This window comes from Neltuma alba, unplaced genomic scaffold (genome assembly GCF_004799145.2).
Source record: "Neltuma alba isolate B1F8T4 unplaced genomic scaffold, ASM479914v2 tig00011255_pilon, whole genome shotgun sequence".
Lineage (NCBI taxonomy): Eukaryota > Viridiplantae > Streptophyta > Magnoliopsida > Fabales > Fabaceae > Neltuma > Neltuma alba.
This window is the reverse complement of record NW_021635969.1, coordinates 148,726-170,812: the sequence shown is the minus strand read 5'-3', so window position 1 is coordinate 170,812 and position 22,087 is coordinate 148,726. Positions and strand designations below refer to the sequence as shown.

The window sequence follows — 22,087 nt, the reverse complement described above, 5'->3', positions numbered from 1 at the left end:
ATAGAAAATGGCAGTTTTTATTAATCAACTAACGTCTTCACAATCACATTCAAAGTCATAAAGTACACCATAACCATAACCAACCCTCAAAACACAATTCACCTAAACTCCATATAATTAAGGGGTGAAAAAAGAATCCCATATTATAATCATTTTTTATTAAAAACAGAAAAATCTAGTTTTTTAAAAAAGTAGAGAGGCTTTTCAATGAAACAAGAGAATTAATAATAGTTATAATGTTTGCTTATATCAGAAGGGTACACACTGAGCAGCCAAAATTATAGGGTTTTTGCCAACAAGCTCTGAGCTGGACCATGTATGATACCCTTTACACTGTTTGAGAGAGAGAGAGAGAGAGAGAGAGAGAACTCCAAACAGCCAAAGTTATAAGAAGGGACATGACATATATATACACACACACAAACATGAAACCACAAAATTATTGTATATATGTTGGTATACCATACCTAGTATTGGATTATTCCAAAAACAACAAGGGTTGTGTTGAGTTGGGGGAACTTTATATATATAATATTGAGGAAAGCATTCATTGAGGCCAGAAAAGAACAAAGCGTGAGGAGTTGTAAAGGCAGTGTTGAACGCTTCAACGACAACACAAATGACCAAAGTTCATGATCCTTGCCGATTTTGGTCTTCTCTTCATTATATATATGTGTGTGCGCGGCTCTTTTATTTATACTACCCCATTATAATTATAAGACTTTATTTATAGATTACAAACGAGATTTTATAATTAAGACCGAAAATAGTATACACTAGTTTATATCCTTAATATGAAGTTGCTTAACTGATCTGGGTAGATTAAGAATATTAATTAAGTTAGTTATTTGTTAAAAATATAAGTTGATTGTTCTAAAATACTCTCTTAAATCATTTATATTGAAACTACATCTTGCTACAAACTTCATTAACGTATACAACCAATAGGGATAAGATAATTTGAAAAAGAACTAATAAGTATAGAGAACAAAACAGATTGGAGCTTTATGCTTAGTAGTTATGACCAAACTCAACTTCTAACTAACTTTTATATCAGAGTAGTAGAAACTAGTATAATGCTTAATTAGCTTAAGTTAGTCATGTGTCTCACATATACATGCAAAGTTTGACTGTCTCGTCTTTTATCTTCTTGCAATTGAGGAGAATTAATATTAATACATCATGAGAATACAAACACTTTTGTGATTAAAAAATTAAAAAAAAAACACTTATATCCTTCTTGTTCGTGACATAAGACTTTATACTATAAAATAGGTCTTATATTAAGAATCAGAGAAGTACTAACTTGGATGGTAAGAATAGATTATTCTTTTATTCATATTAAAATGAGTTTTGTCTTATTAATGAGAGTAGTTTTCAATGCAAATAATTAAAGATAGCATTTTAGAAAAATCAACACACGTTTATTATTAATAACTAACTATTAACTAATAATTTAAATACAATTAGACAGTTAAAAGCAACAAATCACCCAAAGTCACCAATAATATCAAATATTATAATCAAATTATATTTAATTACATTAATAACAATTTTATTTCAGAGGTACAGTAGAGTGCATTTTTTTAACTGTTTTTTTTAAAATAAGGAGAACTAACTGAAATTATCACGTAACTGTCTAGTCTACTGAGTTTCCATGAAAAACTTACCTACCAACAGCCTTTTTGACCTCATTTTTTTCAAAAATGTAAAAGCTTAATTGAGTCATACTCATAGGATTTTATCAAGATAAATATACCAACTCAAAGTCCGCTTACAAGGATAAATATAAATTGATATCAATTAATAAGATTTTCACATGGATCTAGAAGTAACAGAGTCAAAGACGCACAATATTTCTTTCTTCTCCACGCAGTGATTCCAACATATGCTTTGAAACAAAGCGATTTTAGTTAATTAAGCATGAGTCACACATAGAAAAATGTCTAAAATGATTGTCTTCCTCTTCACATTATTCCTTGTTTTCTTCTTTCTTTTCTCTTGATTACAATTGGTTTTTTTCTTAAGAGTAATGATTTTTCCCTCCCATAATTCAATCCCTGGATTGAGAGAATCTATCTAGCTAGAAGCTATCCTTTTAGAACTGTGTTCATTTTTTTTTATAATTGATTTATTTACTTTTGCATTTTAATTTCTTACCATGAAAAGACAGCAAAAGATCACCAAATGTAAAATAAAACTAGTCAATGCGTCCAATTGGTAGGATCTCACACACACACATATGTATAATATTGGTTGAGGACACCAATCCAACAATAGCAAAGCTCAAAGCTTGGATTCTTGTTAGGAGATTCCATCAACAAGAAGGAGAGAAAAAATGCATATAAATGACAAGGATAAAAGACATAAAATTTGTGGGTTTTAATTAATGAGGAATATCATTTGAAGACAAGAAAAAAACAAGAGAGGGTGGGCAGAGGAAATGGCAATCAGGGGGTCCTGTGGACTAAACGATAAATGAAAGGAGAGCACAAGGCAGGCAAGGCAGAGTGGCCCTCTGTTCCTCTTGTGAAGAATCCTAGGATGTGTTTTAAACAAAAACAAAAACAAAAACAAATTTATTTTAGAAGAAGCGGCATTTCTCTTCATAATTTATTTTTTTTCTTGAAAACTTGTGTATGTCTGTATGTATTATGGTTGTTTTGTGTCATGGCTTAATGCAATTTCTGGGTTAACACAATTTTCACCAATAAGAAAAAGAAAAAAGTAATGCCGATATGCAGGTAGCTTGCCTAGAAGTGAGAAAGAGAGTACACTCAGCTTAGACCTTATTTGGGAACATATGATGGGTCTGTTTGGATTAGTTATTGGAAAAGTAGCTTATTGAAAAAGTAACTTATAGAAAAGTAAAATTGGGTAAAAGCTAAATTGGATAAGCTGAATTGTGTTTGGATTAGAGTTCAGAAAAGCTAGTTTGCAAAAGTGATATTGGTAAAAGGTTGTTTGGATCAGGGTTGAGTAAAAGTAAGTTTAGTTGTAAAATGACCAAAATATGTATGATTTTTAATAAATAATGAAACATAATTAAAAAAAATGATTTCACATAATACAATAAAATTAAAATAATACAATATGAAAGAGTCAAATTTATAGAGTGAATTAAATTTTAACACCTTAGAGAAATCATAAAAAATATCTTAAATATAAAGTGAAACATGAAAAAAAAAACTAAATTGAGATAATATAATAAAGAAGTGAAAATCTCTTTTTAAATCATGTGACCTAAGTAGGAGTTTGATAAATTTAATAATTAAAATCAAAATTTGAGTTGTTTAACTGTCCTTTTAAGAGATTTTTCTAAGAAAAAAAAAGTTGATTGAAAAATTTGGAATGAATGAATGATACCCGTAAATATACAACATCAACTTTGGTTTTCATTTTATATATGATATTGATAAATTTATACTAATATCAATTGATGATTTATATTGATGATGATTGTTAATTTATACTAATATACAATAAATTTAAATTAATTTAATATGAAGAAGTGAAATTTAATAAATAAATTAAATTTTAAAACCTTAAATTCTTTTGACTATCCTCATCAGTGTTTTGCTCACTCTAGGAATGAATTCAAATTGATCAGCAATATGTCATCATGAAAAATACGGCAGAAGTGAGAGAAAGCTCCTGGTCGAAAAAAAAAACGAAGAAAGGAATACGAGGGAATAATGAATGGGGGAATAAGGTCTGACACATCAACGATCCAATAAGCTCTTCAAAAGCTCCTCCTTCCAGCTTTTGGGAAACGCACGGTTACTTGAGCTTATGAAAGATAAGCTCAATTGGATTTAAGCCTTTCCAAACTGCACTCCATTTCTCAATTGGGTTTCTGTCCAAAATAAGTGGCTTATGGACCAATTTAAGCCCTGCCAAACAGGCACGATAATCACTTAGAAGAAGCTCTTTTACGCTTCATGAGTCAGAACTTATTTAACAATTTATATATTTATCTCATACTTTTTTATGATATTTATAAGTCACTTGCATGTTTTATTTGGACAAAAAAATCTTAAATTTCATTAACTCTTATTTAAAATTTAACAACTGTTCAATTTTATTTCCATTTAATATATATTATACCTCATATAAATAAAATTAATACAATGATCAACGAAGGATAAAATTATACATTTATACAAAAAAATTCCTTTCAGTACCTTAGAAATAGAATCAAAAATATTTTCTCACTGCTCTATAAATAAGACCAGAGGAGTGTAGTATAAAATCAATTATTCAAATTGCCATAAATAGTAGGGATTATTCTTCCAAAAAGAATTACCCAGATTCTAGATCGGAAAGAAAATTAAATAGAGATGGGTTCTTAAATTTCGTTTAAAACTATCAGATATCAAAAAATTTAACATTTATAAGGTTGGCTTGCAAATATAAATTGACTCAAATGAACTTACAAATATGAAATTTTAATTCGTAAATATTACATTTTTAGAGCCTCTCACTATCAAATGAAATTCAAGATAGCTATATGTTATGGGAGTCAAACTACATAAACCATCACAATTGGAAGTTGTAAATGACCACAGCACAGTATAACCAAGAAAGAAAAAACAAAATTAAAGCACATATTGTAGACTTTTGTCCAAATCAATTGACCCCTCGCTATGCAAAAGAGAAAATATAGAGTAATGAAGCAGCATACATCAAGTATAAGAGCATTTCCTGCAAGCTAATTAGCATATTTATTGGTTTAAATATCATCAATATCTATGCTCCATACAAGGCCAAAAAAAAAAATCCTATTTTCCTTAGTTATGTGCTCCTTAGATAACCCAACTACATTATATTTATATCTACTTATTTTATTACTTTTACCATTTGAATTGCAAGTAGTCATCACATTTTATATATAGATATGATTCTTTTCAACATATTTCAAGGCCTTCTAAAAATACCAAGTGATTTCATTATATTGTAACATAGTGAATTGTGCAAACTAACAAAGTTCTCATCTCAAGAAGAAGATTCCAATTCCATTCCTTTTTGAGAAATGGGAAAAATTATTATTTTCACTACACTTCTTTTTTTTTCTTGGGTATTTTTTACCCTAGAGGAAAAACTAGTCTTAGAAGGTGTTTAGATAAGAACAAAATCATGATTTCATAAGTACTTTTACAGTATACAAAATAAATATATAAAAAAATTTGTTTTGATTTGCGAAAAAGTATTTCTTAAAAGTGATCATAAGGTGTTCCAAACACACCCTTAGCTTTGGATTTCTCTGTCTTACATATGGATTCTATTGAGCCCACTAATTCTCCCTAACTTAGGTGGACGGCCCAAGAAAAAGCCTAATCTGATCAGGCCTGCTATGAGATTGATCAGTAGGCATCAGTAGTTCTGTACCCTTCGGAACGAATTGCAGGCATCGCTGGAAACGAAGAGATCAGAATCGGAGAAGGAGAAAATGAGTTGGGTTTGGTTGGAAGCTACTCTTCCGCTAGGAATCATAGCAGGAATGCTTTGTGTTATGGGCAACGCTCAATATTACATTCACAGAGCCGCTCATGGCCGAGTATTTCTTCTTCTTTTTCTTCTTTTTCGATTTTTGTTATCAGTAATACAGATTCGTTCTAACCCTTTTAACAAATTCGGATCTTGCAGCCGAAGCACATTGGGAACGATATGTGGGATGTTGCGATGGAAAGAAGGGACAAGAAACTCATGGAGCAAGCCTCTTCTGCTTCTCCGAATTGACCCGGTATCTACCTTCTTTGGTCATCTCTCTAATCTGCTGTTGAATGACCGCTTTATTCTTAGGCGACTCTTTGTGTTCTCTTGGTATTTTGAAGTTTCTCGTGGCAGCGTATGGCTGATCCTTGGTTTTGGTCCCTAGGGTTTCGAATAGGATTCTAGTAGTACTTTATTTCCATTGACTGGTTCATACAAATTGTGCTTTGTTTTGAAATAGTTTCAATTTCCTCAGCCGGGATGGGAGATGCATCAATTTGGTTATTAGCACAAAACTTTAAAACTTTAGCGAACCATATAAGCAATCTGAATTGACCCATACCTCCTCAAATGTGGATTGAAATTGAAATGGATTTTGTGGCAAGAGTTATTTGAGGGACATAAGGAGATTACGTGAACATAAATGGAGTATTAGACAAAATTTTTCCGACGTGACTCCCACAGTTAATGTATGTGAACTATGCAGCCGCTTTTGTTTGACGTATTCTACAGTGTGTCGTGTACGATCAATGATCAAGGGTAATCCATACGGTTTTGTTTGGTACACACAATCGAAAGAGGAATGAAAAACGAAAAGAGAATGTAACATAGTGATTTTGATAGGAGGTGTAACACTTATATTCAAAACATTAATCAAGTCTCATGCTTGTACAATGGGGGGTATTTACAATTGATCCCTCCCCTAACTACTTGTTTGCTATGTAACAGAAGTGGTTATTGCCCACTTATATTGTTAACTCAACAACTACTTAATAGACTAATGACTCTCCCTAATATTGCCATGTAACAGATTTTGTGATGAAAAATGATCAACATATTCTTTATTTTAGCAGAATTAATAGAGGGACAGACAGCATTGAGACAGTTGAGAATAGACCCAACAACACCCCCCCCCCCCAAAAAAAAAAAATCCGCCTTTACCTTTCTTTTTGTAATGTCAACTGAAGCCCAAGAATCTTATTTCTTGGAGATGTCTATTCGGTATTATGAACCATTGATGGTGGTGGAGTGCTGTTCCTGTTACCGTTGGTGATAAACTGTAAATTACGTTTTGGGTATTTTGCTCATGATTGCCTTGTGTGTTATTGCTGTCAAATTAAGAAATTCTGTATGCCAAACACGCATATCTTTATTGCTAAGCTTTAGGAGGCACTGTGTCTTGGATAAATATTACATGCTATTGCTATGATGAAGGAAGCAAGACTAGTAGAATTGGAGGACTGTTTATATACCTAATCATTGGACTCAAAAATGAAACGCTGATTTAAGACTAGTTTCCTCTGAACTTGAGAAACTATTTGCCTCTAAAAGTTGGATAGTTGGAATGACTACCTTGAGAACAAAGATGATATAGTTTAATGTCTCTGGTTAATATAGCAACCTGTATCCCCCCCCCCCCCCCGGGGCCCCTTTTTTCTTTTTCTTTCTTTCATCCTCCGTCATGAAGGAAAATCAAGGAATTGTGCTTCCATATTCTTCTTTTTTATTAGTGGTGTGATAGATTTATTTTGAAGCATGCCAATAGATAATTTGACACGGAAATTTGATTTGGTTTGTGTAAAACTCGAGGCTTCAACTATGGAATACACATTATGATGCTGATGCTGCAAAATGCAGGTTGTTCCGTCAGCATGCTTCTGAAAGAAATAAATTACTCATCTGATGTTCCAGCTGTTGCAAGTTCTGACCAGGCAGGATGGATGACAAAAGTTACATTTATCATATCATTTCTTGTAATATTCCTATTCTGTGAATCACTTTTCCAAATTTGAATGTGTTAACAGAGGCTTGTTCAAGCGTGTTCGGCACTGAGATATCTACTGTCTATAAATGTTTGATCTCTTTGTGGTTGAATATCCTTATATAAACGTAGAGAACAGTGGTTGATTAAATAAGTAGGCGAGCAACCCTTATAGGTCATATTCAATCCATTCCCCCTTAACGTGAAGAGAATGTTGGAAAATAAGAAGGCTGGTTGTTGCGCATAACAGCAAGGTTAAGTTTGAACTTTGAAGCTTACATACAGATATGTGAAGTGCTAAATAATGAGATGCAGAAATATTGACCAATGACCTTAGCTTTTCTACAGGTATGCTTGTTTGGAAATTCGGGTTTTTAGTGCTTACCCCTCTAATTCGAATAAGAAATGTGGCCCTTATTTAGTCCACTAGGCTTTGACAGTTAGACAGCACTTTACTTCACACCTTTGATGTTACGACTTGGAAGCTTGGCTTGAGCTTGATCCATGCAAGGACATATAGTTCTAGCCTGCTCATCTTGGATGGCTTAATAAGCTCAAGTCGTGCAGTCTCAGTATATGCAGAGTATCTTCAATAGCTTCACTGACCATTATCACTCATGCCCCTCCTACATCTTTATTTATTTTTTTCTGACTTGCCACTCGTACGTGGTGCCACATGGTAATAATTGTTGGCCATGTCAACACCGTGAAAACAGAATTTTCAAAGCGCTCACAAGGATTGGGGTTATAACTTTATAAAACCATGGGGATTAGCCTATCAAATGGGGCTAACTAGTGGGGTCTCTGCTTTTCACATTTATGGTGCCCACTCTTCTTACAAGATTTAAGACTTCAATTGTAAGTACGTTTCACGTAAGTTGAAACAAAACTATTCTCATATATATTACATAAGTTGGAACAAAACTATTCTCATATATATTACATAAATTATGATTAAAAAGCTATTTATAAATTACTTTAAATGAGCTTAGATTATGATGGTTAAAAAGAAAAAAAGCAATAAGGAGACTAGATTATATTTTGTGATCCTTAGACATGGCTCCTTTTAGACTTGTTCTTGAGAACTTGTTTCAGTCACATACAAGTTAATAACATCATCAATATCAAACAAAATTTATGATATCATTAGTGTGACTTATAAACTTTGTACAATATATTTAAAAAAAATGTCTAATTTAATCATTCAAAGCTATTAAAGTCAACTTTGGAAAATGGTGGGATGACGTGTATTTTGCTTATGGGATCCTTTTACTTTGTTTGGCGAAAAAATTTGTTGACATTTGTGATTTATATTTTTATTGGGTATATGAATAGAAATGAAACAATGATTTATATTTTTATTGGGTATATGAATAGAAATGAAACAATTTGATATGAATTTGTTGACCGTGGCAGCTGCATAGTCGCTCTCCGCTTACAACATCAGACAGAAACTTTCAGAAGCATTATTGATGACCCAAAGAATAAAACAAAATACAAAAAGGAAAAATTTCAGCATCAACAGTTTTAAAATATCTGTACTAGCTAGGTTAGATTTCAAATTCATATCTCTTCCATAAATTTTCTTCAAAACAAGAACTCTTTCTCATTAATGTCCATCAAAGACACCTAGAAATGGTAACAGAGGAATCTGAATCAAAAGTTCTTGAGAACTGACAGGATAGATAGAACACTTTTTTTTCAAATTAAAAATTAAAAAAAACAGGTGTAGGTGACATTGACCTTTGATCCTTTGAAAATAAATATATGGTATCAAATGTTGCAAGTGACAGCTCAAGTGCTCAACTGTTCAAATGCCCTTTATTGTAAGCCAGTCACACCAAAGCTTGCACTCCACTAACTCTGAAATAATGGCTCTTATTATTGGCAACTTATTTGTTCCTGCAAAACCAACCTCAACAATCTCATTTCAGTGCTTTTATTAAGGTATAACCATATTCAAACCTAACATAATAGCATCAAATGTTAAGTAATTTTATATCAAACAAGTCTTAGTGGCATGTTACTTGTTTTAGGACTGAAGAGAAAAGTATGAGAAGAGAAAACTAGGGAAGAAACAAGATAAAATTATTATTTTTATTTAAATTAGGAAGAGAAAATTAAAAAAAATGAAGAAGAAAAAAGAGATATAGGGACCATAATTTGTTCTCCCGATGTTTTTTTTCTTTCAAAAATGAAGATATTTTAAAAATAAAACATACCTTCCAAAATGGTCTTAAAAGAGAATAAAAGACATGTGAAGCTATGTCTTTTTTATATGGGTATTGTTGTCATTATAAAATTGGTCATTTTTTCTCTATATTTTCTTCTATTTATCCAAATAGAAAGAAGGAAAACACTATTTTCTTCTCTACTATTTTCACCTCATTTAAAAGAAAGGTAAAAGCCCCTTGAACTATGAGATGTATCCTCATTTAATTGAGCTCTAAAGACTCAAACTTGTTTTAACTTTGATCCACGCAAGAGAAAAATTACAGCTCAAAACCTTGGAGAGGAATTTCATTTGAGTATTTTCAATCATCAAACATGTTTCATTTTCTGTCAGTTTGCTTGTGGATTTCTCGGGATATTCCCATTGGCAGAACAAGAAGGTCCTTGTCTTCTGCAATACAACACGTTTGGCTTTGACAGCACAACAACCTCACAAGACATGCAAAGAGGAGAAGAAGAAAGTTGACCCCATCCCATAAAGCTTTAATATGAAAAGTCCTGCCACAGAGAGTCAAGAATCAGTAGGTAAAAGTCACAAAGGAAAACAAAGTTCTTTTGTTTGTAAACTTCTCTATTTGGTCAAGGACAACTATAAATATGAGCTGAATATTTTTAATGGTAGAATAAATATTAGTATAATTTAATGAATAAAAATTGATATAGTTATTAATGATACGATTCATTTCTTATAGAAGCATTTGTTTAAATTATATCATTAATATGAAGATGTTGTTGATAGGTAATATGTAAGCATTCTTTGAGTTGTGAAGTCTCCACCAACACCTTGCTAACCTAAATGTGTGAGTTTGTGCATAATTTTGTAATTGTTACTCCATTCGATTCTAAATATAAAAGCTAATTTAAGGGTTATTTTGATTCTAAATATAATATCTTAATCTATTTTGTCTTTCAAATTTATAATTTTTTCTAAATTTTTCCTATTATCACACATATTAAAAGAATATTTTTAATTGATAGAATAGTTTTATATACAAATGGTTAAAATATTTTAGAGAGATAAACATACTTCTTTTAATAAATAACTAACTTAAATAATTGTATTAATCATCGTAAAGTAGTTATCTTAGTCGTACAGATGCATTTAGCATTGGAGAAAATATATATGATTGAGCCAAAAATGTGGTTGCTTTTGTAGGTAATTCCACTGCTCTTGAACTTTATCTAAGAGGACAAAAAATTGCAAGTTTGGGAATGGTTCAATAAGGTTGTTTTGGTGGGGCTGAGTTGTAATCCCCTCTTCTTCATTTTTGTGAAATGATCTGTGCTTTTTCTTGCGTATTATATTGAGATTAAGCACTAACTTCGAGCCATGCTTAGTGACAATAATGTGACAGAGCTTACCTTATATATAAAATGCATTAAAAGGACAAAGGAGGGAGCTTTATAGGAAATGACAAGAAATTGAAGATGTGTAGTGTTTTGTAGTTGTGAGTGGCAAGCAAAGGAAGAAAGACAAAAACAAGTATTAAAAGTTCACATGTGAGAGTCACAGAGATGAACATTGGCTTTCGTGTGCTGTCATATTATGTCTTCACTCTCTATTACCTTCAACCCCTTTTGATTTTTCATATGCATATGTTATAGTCTCATTAAATCTTTTTTTTTTTTTGCGTGTATGTGTGATTATGTAATAATCGTGGATTTAGACAAAGTACTATGAAGGGGTAAAACTGTGGATGGAGTCCACTTTTTCCCTTCATATTGACTAAACATATATTTTAGCAGCCATATTATTGTAATTTATAAAAGATGTTATTTACTAGGAATTTATATTTTACATTGACCTCTTCTACAAGTTAGATTTTTTATAGTCATGAAATCGTATAATCAATAAAAATTTGACTATATGTAGAAAGCTTCGCTTAAACTTATTTTGTTCAATAATACCAAATACTCTTCTGGTTCTAAATATAGGAGCTTATGAAGGATTTTTTTTATTTTAAATGTAAGACATTAATCTACTTTGTCTCTCAAATTTATAATTTGTTTTCAAAATTATCTTTATTTATTGCACTTATTGAGGGTTTTTTATCTGTGGTGATTTTTAATGCAAATGATTGAAAGGGTATTTTAGAAAATCAATACACTTTTTTTTTTTTTGCAAATAACTGACTTACTAATTTTCAGCACCATTTTTAACACACAATTGATTTTTATAGCTGAACAGAAGGAAAATTAACATGCTATCTTAAAATCCTTACATAAAGTCGAAAATGACCCTTATCAAGTTATTCTATGATTTAAGAGAGAGAGGCAATTTAGTCATTTTATTTTAAATTATTTTTATTCCTCTTTTTTTGGCACCAAGCATTACTCATCAAAGTATTTTCATAATTTTTTCCTCATACTTATCTTCATTCCATTCACATATTTCCATCCTATTAAAAATCCGGCCCCTCAATCCAACCAAACAAGGCCTTAAATTCCTTCCCCTTTTGACTTCACTGTATATTCTGTCAATTTACGACTCTTCTAAAGAATCCGGATTCATCGTTTGACGTGGGATCCTGGAAAGCAACCCCATGTAAAAAATATCAAACAAACACATCTTACAGAACGGTGAAATAAATAAACAACGGCCTTTTTGTCTTCTTGGTTAAGACATGAGACAGATAACACAACATAGACAGACAACAACATATGCAGTATATTTTTCATATAATTCAAACTACTGTGTCGTAAGTAATACGAGCATTTTAGTCAATAGAAGCAGAAAAAAACTGGATTCCTTTGCCTTGGTTGGTTTCCATCTGTCCTCAAAATTAAAACTTCAATGCTCAAATTGTTAGTGCAGAGAGGCTATGAACAGTTGGTCACCTTTTTCTTTGTGCCCTTTAAAGTCTTGATGTGGATGTCTTTTTGACATAGGATTCTTGAAAACCACCCCATTTGATTAGTCAAAACCCATAAACCTCACACAATGCGAGAAAGAAAAGAAGGGGGGAAAAGATCTTATGTTACATGTTAAGAAGTATTCCTTTTGTTATTTACAGAGATTTAGTCTAAAGAAGGGGTTAATTCGAACTAACATTTAAACATTTAATACCCAACCAATAAGAAGATACCAATAAACAATAAAAAAAACTTTTTAAGATTCATTAACTCTGTCTGAAAATTAAAGAGTTTCCTACTTTACTCGTATTAAAACATCCTTAAAACTTGTTTCATATTTTCCTCCTCCAATATTGAATAGGACGTAAAAGAGGAAAATTGTAATAAAAAGTAAATATGTTACCGTATTTTTTTGATTTGCAGGGACTCCAAGTGGGACATTTTATTTCCTCTTGTTACACCTTTTTTTTTTTCTTTTTTCCTTTTTGCTCTTCAGGTGCATTAATACAGTTGAACTGTAAAAGTTCTGGATTGAAGTGCATGCTCTTAAAATTATGAGGATTTACACCCTGTCCTGCAGACCAGACTTAGGTTACCATGTCCCTTTCAGGAGAAGATGGTCCCACAGAAACGCCAGCAGAAGGCCTTGGTATATATCTGTCATCCCTATACCTTCCTGTGCCCACCTGTGCGCTTAAAAACAAATCACAAAAAGACTAGGATTAATTAGCAATTATTGCTCAAAATTATTTCATCACTTTAAATTTAATGTTCCAATTCCCTTCCTTTCTTTTCCCCTTTTAATCATCTTAAATGCACCATTCTTCTACAAAAAGCCCAATTCATCAGTAATATTATTGCCAGTGCAGAGAACTTCAAAGATTTCTCAGAGACAAAGTTATGGCCTTGAGATCTTTGGTCCCCCTCACAAAAATGAGCGAAGAGAAAGCAGAAGACAAATGAAAACGTAAGACCAAAATGTAGAAGCTACATTGTTTTTTTATTCTCTGTCAATGAAACAACTGAATCATCATCACATATAGAATCACTTTGGGTTGCTTGCTGCTACATTCACACCACAATGAATCAACAAAGAGATAGCAGATATACATAAAAATCCTATATTACCAACAATTTTATGAAACCCAGGAGCCTAAGCAAACGATGGGGAGGGGAAAAAGAAAGACAACACCACCAAAAAAAGGTGTGAGTGATCAGAAGAATTCCTGAATACAGTGGAAGAAGAAGATGAGCATCCCAAGATTCTGCAAAAATAGTGTTTTTTCATGGCGCATATTCATGTTCAAGGGCCGGTTGTGTTCGAGTACCCGATGCAGCAGGAGCTTTCGTATCCCCAATAGGGGCCATATGAAGAGCTTCTCCCACCTCTGCTTCCCTTTCCATCTGTTGCCTTCTCTTCTTTTTCTTAAACTTCTGCACCCACAAAACCAGTAATGACAATAACACCAGAAGGGCCAGTCCACCCAAAACCGACCCAACAATAATCCCCACTTTCCTGCTACTCTTCTTCTCTGCTCGCTCACTAGGAGCCGGGGGCACTACTGGAGCACCAGGACCGGGTGCAGGCGATGGAGAGGGACCGATGGACTCAGTCACAATAGAGAAATGGCCCTGTTGGGAAGTTGAACATGTGTTACCTTCTGTGACATTGCTAAAATTGAATGAACCCTGTAAGTCAAACAAGACACATCTTGCAACAGCACCATCGGGAGCTTGCCTTACACCATCAAACTTAATCGAAATGGGGTCACCAGATGCAATTATATTCAGTTCGTGCAGGTTTGTAGCAGACAAATCAGTGCCATCATAAGCAAGAAGCCCCAGTACAGGAGCCAAGAATGTATAATTTGGCAACTGAGTCTGATAGTACGTACGTGACCAATTGCCCAGATTTTGGTACACCAAAACAAGTCTTACTACATATGGCGTCTCAATAAGTCCCATAGGAATGTTAAACTCTTTGTACTTATCAACACCCCTTCTCCTCAAACTGCCACTTCTTAGCCTCAATGCTGCAATATTAATTCCAGTCAAATTGGAAGGTACAGTCCCATCATAAATTTTTCCTGTCACTGGTCCCACCAAAGCCCTGTAAGCATAATCTTGAAGAAGTGCATCAAGGTCCCTTGCGCTTCTTGATGAGCCATTTGTAGCAGAAGACTGAGCTTTCGCATGAGGAAACCATTCAAAGTATAGCAGCAGAACAAGCACAAGCATCGCGAGACTTCTGCGAAGTCCCATCGATGCTTTGAGAATTTTGGCAATTCAGCTCAATGTCGCTCTGTAATGGTGTGGGTTTGTAGCTATCTGCTTGGAGATACCCAGATATGTCAATCCCAGTATTATACCTGAGAGCCTCAAATCTCAAAGAATTATAACGGAACAGCTAAGTGATACGCAATAAATTTGTTCCAGGACGCTTCAACATCTACAATTGGCAGGCACGTTTTGATCTAATGAATGAAAAAATAACATAAAACGGAAGGTTGGTAAAGAGAAATATTCTCCCCAGAGGCTATTAAAGCAGCTTTGAAGGTTTCAACCGTTACGGCCCTTGTTTCCTTTCAGGACTGGCTTTTGCTTTCAGAAGTAGAATCCTTTTAAAAGAAGCACTCAGAGGCAATGCCAAAGACTTTGACTTGGGAATCTTCTGGGCATTTCATTCCTCAGCAAAATCAAACCCTCCCTTATTCTTCGCCATTATGCAATAATTGAGTCAGAAGCAGGTTTAACACGAGATAATAAAACCTTTAATCTTCCTCCTCAAGCTCAAACGGTCCAAAAGAAACCAGTGGATATAGCGATTCTGAATTCAAAAGCAAGCACAATAACACAGATTCAGAAGCAAGATCCTTGACCCACTCACTAAATACCTGAAAATTGCAGGACTGGGTTTCAGATGAAAGCCCTAAAGCATCTTGCTGCAGCTGAACACACAATCACCTTCAAAACCGACAGCAACGATACCCAGCTACAGTGAAAACTCCAAATTTCAGGATCGTTTGGAAGCCGATAATCTTCAAGAAAATCATAAGTGCGTATCACTGGAGTAATGGGAGCACCAAAGGGTAGCAGTAAAATGAAGAATCAGGGGCTAAACAGTCCCCAAACAGCCTGCATTTCAACTAAATCTGGAGGCTGATGATTGATGACTCGGGAAAACGATGAGAACGATGGATGGGTGTGAAAAGGAAGGTGCTTTGTGGTGAAAGCGGCAGGATAGTGGTGGATTTTCTATAGTTGGAGCAAAGGACTGAGGAGGATGAAGATGAAACAAATGAATGATGGAAGAATAAGGCTATGTTGGGGTAAACACCAAAAGGATGAGAAACAAATTCTGTGAAGAGGAAATGAAAACAATCTGGGTCTGAGAAAGAGAGAGCAAGATGGGGGGAGGGGGAAAGAGAGGAGATAAGTTTCTAGAGTTGTAGATGCCTAGATGGCCACTGGAGATGGACCTGTGTGGGAAAGAGGAAAAAAGACAGAAAGGCAGTGAGGCTGTGTGTGTGAGGAACAGAGAGAGAGAGAGAGAAGGGGAAGGGGGGAGAGAGAAGGGACGAAAGGGAAATGGAAAATGTTTGGTTGCTGTATAAAACGCTTTTAGTCTTTGATGATGAACAAAAGAAGTGAAGCATTAAAATATTGGGACCATAAACCAAAATAAAATATTGCTGATTTGCAACAAGCATGAATAAACTATAATTTCCACCTCTCACCAACTTTAAATTGAAGTGAGTGTTCAATTTTTTTTTATTAATCATATATTGCTGGCAAAGAAAAAATTAAGTAGCTTGATTTTTTTGGGGGGTTTTGAAATAAAATTTAAATTTAAAATGTTAGCATTCTAAATTTTTATACTTGGTTAAATTTACATCCATATAGTGGAAGGAAATAAATTATTTAAAAATTAAAAGAATATAGTAGGTTAATTTTCCAAAATATATTATATTTGATAAGAATAAAGAGTATATTCTTTTCATGTGATATTTCTATATCCATTATGGAAATAGTTTATCAATTTCTTTTTTTCCCCCTGATTTATCAATTTCTTTTTGTTGAAAAAATTGGGTAAAACTAAATTTTATTTTTAATATAATGATGAATACAATTACATCAATATCAAACTTAGTATAATTTATGTTTAGTGTTGCCAATTGGATAGCTAATTTATGAAACAAGAAAGATACCAATTTCACGTTAATAAAAACAGGGTTATTTTTATTAACAACAAAATTAAAAGAATTCATAATTAATATCAATTGAAATAATGAATCAAAAAATAATTATTGATGGAAGTATTTTATGAATTAACAAACTAGAGAGTCATAAGCAAGGTGTTTTGAATGATTGACTGAAGAATTAATGGACTGAGGAATGAATGGTTTAGTATGTGGAAGGCTTACATTCTATTGTAACCTAAATAAATGCATTCCTGAAATGTCTCTTCTTTTTATTGCATTAATCAAAATTTAATAGTTTTTTCTTACAACTTAGAAGTACTTTTTTTTATTTTGGACCAACAAAATTTTGGAGAAGTTAGGGTACAAGGAATTATTCAATTTTATTTGGTTTTCTGTTAGTTATGTGAGTAGCTGCGTGTATTTTAGAAGAAAACTCTCTAATTATATATTGCTTATAAGAAAGAGTCAATATTTTTACTAACTTGTTGTGTCAATACTATTTTAGTTTATAATTTTGACTGATTAATTAATATCTATTTTCAAAAAGAATATAGAAAGAAAGTGAGAAAAAAATTGGACAAATAATGTTGTTTTATACATATTTTACACTTCTGCATAATTGTTTAGATATTTTCATACAACCTAGTTTTAAAAAAGTTCACTTAAAAATTTTAATAATAAATCTATAAATAATAGTATAAAATTTATGGAAAATCACACTATTGATAAATACTAGTAATAAACAGTATAATTAACTTCAAATTCTATGCAAAACACAAATTCATAAATTGCATACTCTAAAAATATCTTAAAACTTTAAAATGAATGTAGAGATTGGAACATTATGAATATATACTTTTAGAATTATTACCAAGTGTTTCTAAAAGTTAATACTAAATCATTTCAATTTTACCCAACTGTTGACCATTCTAAGATGTCAAAGGGGTTTCAAAATTTTTAAAATATTTGTAAAAAAAAATAGTTGATCATTTCAGATAATATTTTCAAATGAACACGCCGACAATAACTAGGGGGAGGAAGAGATGTGAACTTTGTGAAGAATGAGAAATGGGAATGATTTGAAAAATGAGGGGCAGAGAGAGAGAGAGAGCAATAATAGGAAGGAAAAGGCAAAAGGGTGGTTGGTGAAGTTATTTAATTAATCATTCATCATTAACCAATATCAACTCAATTCAATAAAAAAATATTAGATTCAACAAATTTATGTTGTTGAAAGTGCTAGAGGCTTTTATTCTATAAATAAGAAGAATTAAGGTATTAGTTGTATTTTTTTTAAAATCTCACTTAAATTTAATTGCAATTTCAATAACTTCTTAAATATAATTTATGCCATTAAATATAGGTAATATTTAATTCTTCTCATTTTCAAATAAATTTAAGCATATAATCACATTTTCTTGCTTTTGATGAGATGGTTAGAGACTTAGAGGTATACTTGTGATAAGAATTTGAGTGGTACATATAAAACAAAATCCATTAAAATGATTAACTTTTTACTCCCTTTACGGCTCTCAACCTTTAATATAAGAGGTAAATAACTAATTTATTAAATTTTTATAAAAAAATTAGTTTAAATTAGTTATCTATAACAAATAATGTTAATTTTTCTAAAATATCCTTTCTAATCATGTGTGTTGAATTATCTTCTAAAAAAAACCCTTATTACATACAATCAATAGCAATACTTTAATAGTATTATAAATTAAAAAATAAAATAAATTAAGATTTTATATTTATTATCAAAACAAATTTCTTATATATCTCTTATACTTAGAATAAAAATAATACTTTCAATGGCCTGTTAATAAGCTTTCAAGTTTGAATGGTATGGGTGTACCTCAAGTCCTCTCACATATTTATCTCGTACTTTGTAAATATATTAAAAAAAGATATTATAAAATATTTTAAACGGTTGTAAAATTACTTCTACTTTTCCTCACAACAAATAAGGGTAGTTTAAATGTTGGCAACAAAAAAAAAAAAAAGGTTAGTTAAAGAGAAATAGTGCTGAGCCTGCATGGGACTAAGGCTCTTTTGGGTGCTCCAAAACCATGGTTTCAGAAGCACTTTCCGCAAAACGAAATAACCTCCTCCACATATTTACTTCGTAATTCATAAAAGCACTTCTGAAACCATAGTTGGTTTTTAAAAACACTACCTAAATGCAAGTCATAGGTTAATTAAATAAAATATAAAATTATTATATTATAATCATATATTATATTATATATAAACACACGCATATAAAGGAAGTTGACAGCTGTGAGCGTGGGGACTGGGGAGCCCTCTTTTGGTCTGTCTGGATGTAAGAGAAAGTGCCACCTTCCAAAACATTCCAACCGCATCGCACAAAAATTTCTGCACTTCCTTCCCAAACACCCATAATTGTATAGTTATATAATTTTATTTTTTATTTTTTATTATATTCACTTTGTTTAGATAAAGTATAATATATAATAAATAAAAATAAAATTTAATAATTTTAAATGAAAGTTAATAAAATTTAAAATTTTTCTTATTTGTATAGAACGAAGAATATATAAATATGTATTTTATATATAAAAAATTATAATTTTTTAACTACGTGAAGAGAAAGGTAGGGACAGTATTGAGTAGAGGTGAAGACTTGAATCCCTCCAAATATATATGTATAATCTCTCTTGAATTTCATGAGCTCATCATTAAGTTTTCATTAAAAGCTTGTGTTTGTTTTTGTGCACCTATTTTTTAAATTCATTAGAAGAGTTTGATACACCTCATAGTTTTATTTTTTATTATATCATTGCCAGTTCATAGTTCTAGTTTTATTTCAAAGGTTAACATTGGGCCGTTGAGCAGTAAAAATAACAATAAGTGGAACTCAAAGCTATAGTATTTTAATATAAGGATATTTTTTGTTAAATGATATTAACTTTTGTTATAGTAGAATTATGCTTTTCGTCTTTTAATTTTATTGACCATTTACTTTGATTCCTTAATTTTATAAAAATATATTTTTCTTTTCTTTTTTTATGCACATTTTTAGTTCTCTAATTCCAATATCATTTGTTTTAAATGCTTTTTTATAACAATTATTGTTCTCTTTAAAAAATTAAACTTAATATGTTAATATTTAAGTATTTTGTCGACATCTTAATTTTAATATCAGTATTTTTTGTTAATAAATATAATGTTATGAGATTTTGAGTAATGATTAATTAGAATTTTCAAGTATTTTATATACTTAAAATTATTAGGGAATATCTAGTTTTAATTTTAATTTGATTGTGTTTGTTATCTGCATTTAATTTTGAAATTCTAGAAGGTTTTGTTATTAACTTCTAGAGTTGGGTTGAGGAATAGCACTTCGACACATTTGTTTTGGTTTTTTTTATACCTTATGAATTAAATAATATGAGTAGTAGTGACCCTGGATTGAGAAAAAAATCAGAAAGAAAACTTGATAAGAAATAAGTTTTTTTTTTTTGCTTGGATAAAAGAGAAAATGGATAAAAGAGAAAATGTGAGAGAAGGAAAAGTAGGGGAGAAAATGAGAAATCCTCGTTTTCTTTTCAAGTTTTCTCTTGATATTGGAACTAATCGGGAAAGAAAATGAAATTTTCATGATTGCCTCTCATCTCTCTTCTTCTCCATATTCATTTTTTTTATTATATTTAAAAAATTATTCACTTTTTATTTTTATCTTAAAACAATTTTTATAAATAATTTGTTTTTAAATATAATAATATCAAAATATATAAGCAAATAATTTGATTTTGAGTTATTTGATGATGTTAATGTTAGTATAATTTCCTATTATAATATTTAATTTGATTTAATTTTAAATACGATATATTTTGATAATATTCTAGTCATTTAGATATTTGCTCATTTTTTTTCTTTTTATTTTTCCTCACCTATCCAAACAAAAAGGATGACAACCATCTTTTGTCCAGTTCCCTTTTTCCCTATTTTCTCCTCTCCTTTTTTTTTTCCTCCCAACTTTTCTTCCATCCAAATAGAGCACGAGTTTTTCTCTGTTTTAATTTTTGATTTCCCCATCCCTTCTTGCTTACTCAGTTGCTCTCCCTCTTTTCTAGTCAATCCATCCCTCTTCTTCTTCCCTCTTCTTCTTTTCTTTCTCCTTTCACATCGCTATCTTATACCATGATGATGATGATGTTATGGTTAGAAAATTAAACCCACATTTTAAAAGATCAAGGAACCAAAATAAAATATCATGTAGATTTTAGTTATTAGAAGTGAACTTCTATCTATTATAAATTTTGTACCAAAATCTTGCAATCTTGCCAAAAGGGTGTTTGGATGGAAGCAAATCCTGATTTTAAAAGTGATTTCGATATACGAAGTCAATATATGGAGGAGTTTGTCTCAATTACGAAAAAAAATACTTTTACAGCTTCCCAAAGTCTTATAATTAAATTAAGACCGGAGTTAGAAGTATATCCTATATAATAAATATTATACCTAGGCAATTAAAAAATTCCCAATTAAACATTAATAATATTCGGTCTTTAGGGTGATTTTCAGGAAATGAAGAGGAAGACAAAATTACAACGTGTCATTTGGTCGGTAGAAATGAATTTTTTTTTTTAAAAAAAAGAGATGACAGCTAAGGATATCTGAGTGCAATGATATTTGTGGGAGAAGGTCCCCAGCCACGGCTCCCGATGCCACAGCACATGCACGTGGCCGCTTATGCAGCCCTCCGCATGTGAACCCCTCCCTTCCCTTATTTTAATTAAGTTATAAATGATTAGGAGAAGGGAATTGACAGAAAAAAAAAAGTTAAAAATTACAAATCCAGATTTGACAGTATTTGGTATTAATAAATTTGAATTTGTAAATAATAATAAATTTTTGTTAACATTTCTTGTTTGTATTTACAAAATTCTAACTTCTTTTTTTGTTATTATCTCTTAGGAAAATTATGAGGTTTTAAGAAATAAATATAATCATAAAAAAATTTTTAGGCCAAATATATAATGACAAGTTTCGATACAAGAAATAACGATAAGTTTATATTGTTGTGTTGTTACTAAGATTTTTTTATTAATTACATTATTTTTTTTGGCCACCCTGTATAATACGTGAAAATTGTGGTTAATAAATTTTATCAATTAAAAAATAAAAAAAAATGGTAAAAATTTATGTTTGAAAATTTAATTAGCAAAAAAGACCTGAATTTGAGTACATGCAAGTATGATCTGTGAGTGCAATATATCTTCCGTTATGTGCAACATATCTTCTGTTGTGTGCAAATAACTTCCATATTGATAATTGTTGCACACAACAGAAGATTTGT

The 22,087-nt window shown here is 31.5% G+C and overlaps 2 protein-coding genes across 2 annotated transcripts; one reads left to right on the top strand and one right to left on the bottom strand.

Annotated features, from left to right (window-relative positions):
• The first annotated feature begins 5,389 nt into the window (after positions 1-5,389).
• LOC114763108 (NADH dehydrogenase [ubiquinone] 1 alpha subcomplex subunit 1) lies at positions 5,390-7,653 on the top strand. The gene is made up of 3 exons (XM_028952711.1): positions 5,390-5,557; positions 5,647-5,743; positions 7,351-7,653. The coding sequence occupies exons 1-2, from the start codon at positions 5,450-5,452 to the stop codon at positions 5,737-5,739; spliced, it is 201 nt and encodes a 66-aa protein (XP_028808544.1). The 5' UTR covers positions 5,390-5,449; the 3' UTR covers positions 5,740-5,743; positions 7,351-7,653.
• A 5,874-nt stretch (positions 7,654-13,527) lies between these two features.
• Positions 13,528-16,108, bottom strand: LOC114763105 (uncharacterized). Its single transcript, XM_028952710.1, has one exon. It carries the CDS (start codon positions 14,819-14,821, stop codon positions 13,844-13,846), a length of 978 nt encoding a protein of 325 aa, XP_028808543.1. The 5' UTR covers positions 14,822-16,108; the 3' UTR covers positions 13,528-13,843.
• Positions 16,109-22,087: the final 5,979 nt, after the last annotated feature.

Coding starts and splice junctions, on each gene's coding strand:
- LOC114763108 (XM_028952711.1), top strand. CDS start 5,450: ATGAGTTGGGTTTGGTTGGAAGCTACTCTTCCGCTAGGAATCATAGCA. Junction 5,558..5,646: donor ACAGAGCCGCTCATGGCCGA/GTATTTCTTCTT, acceptor CGGATCTTGCAG/CCGAAGCACATTGGGAACGA.
- LOC114763105 (XM_028952710.1), bottom strand. CDS start 14,821: ATGGGACTTCGCAGAAGTCTCGCGATGCTTGTGCTTGTTCTGCTGCTA.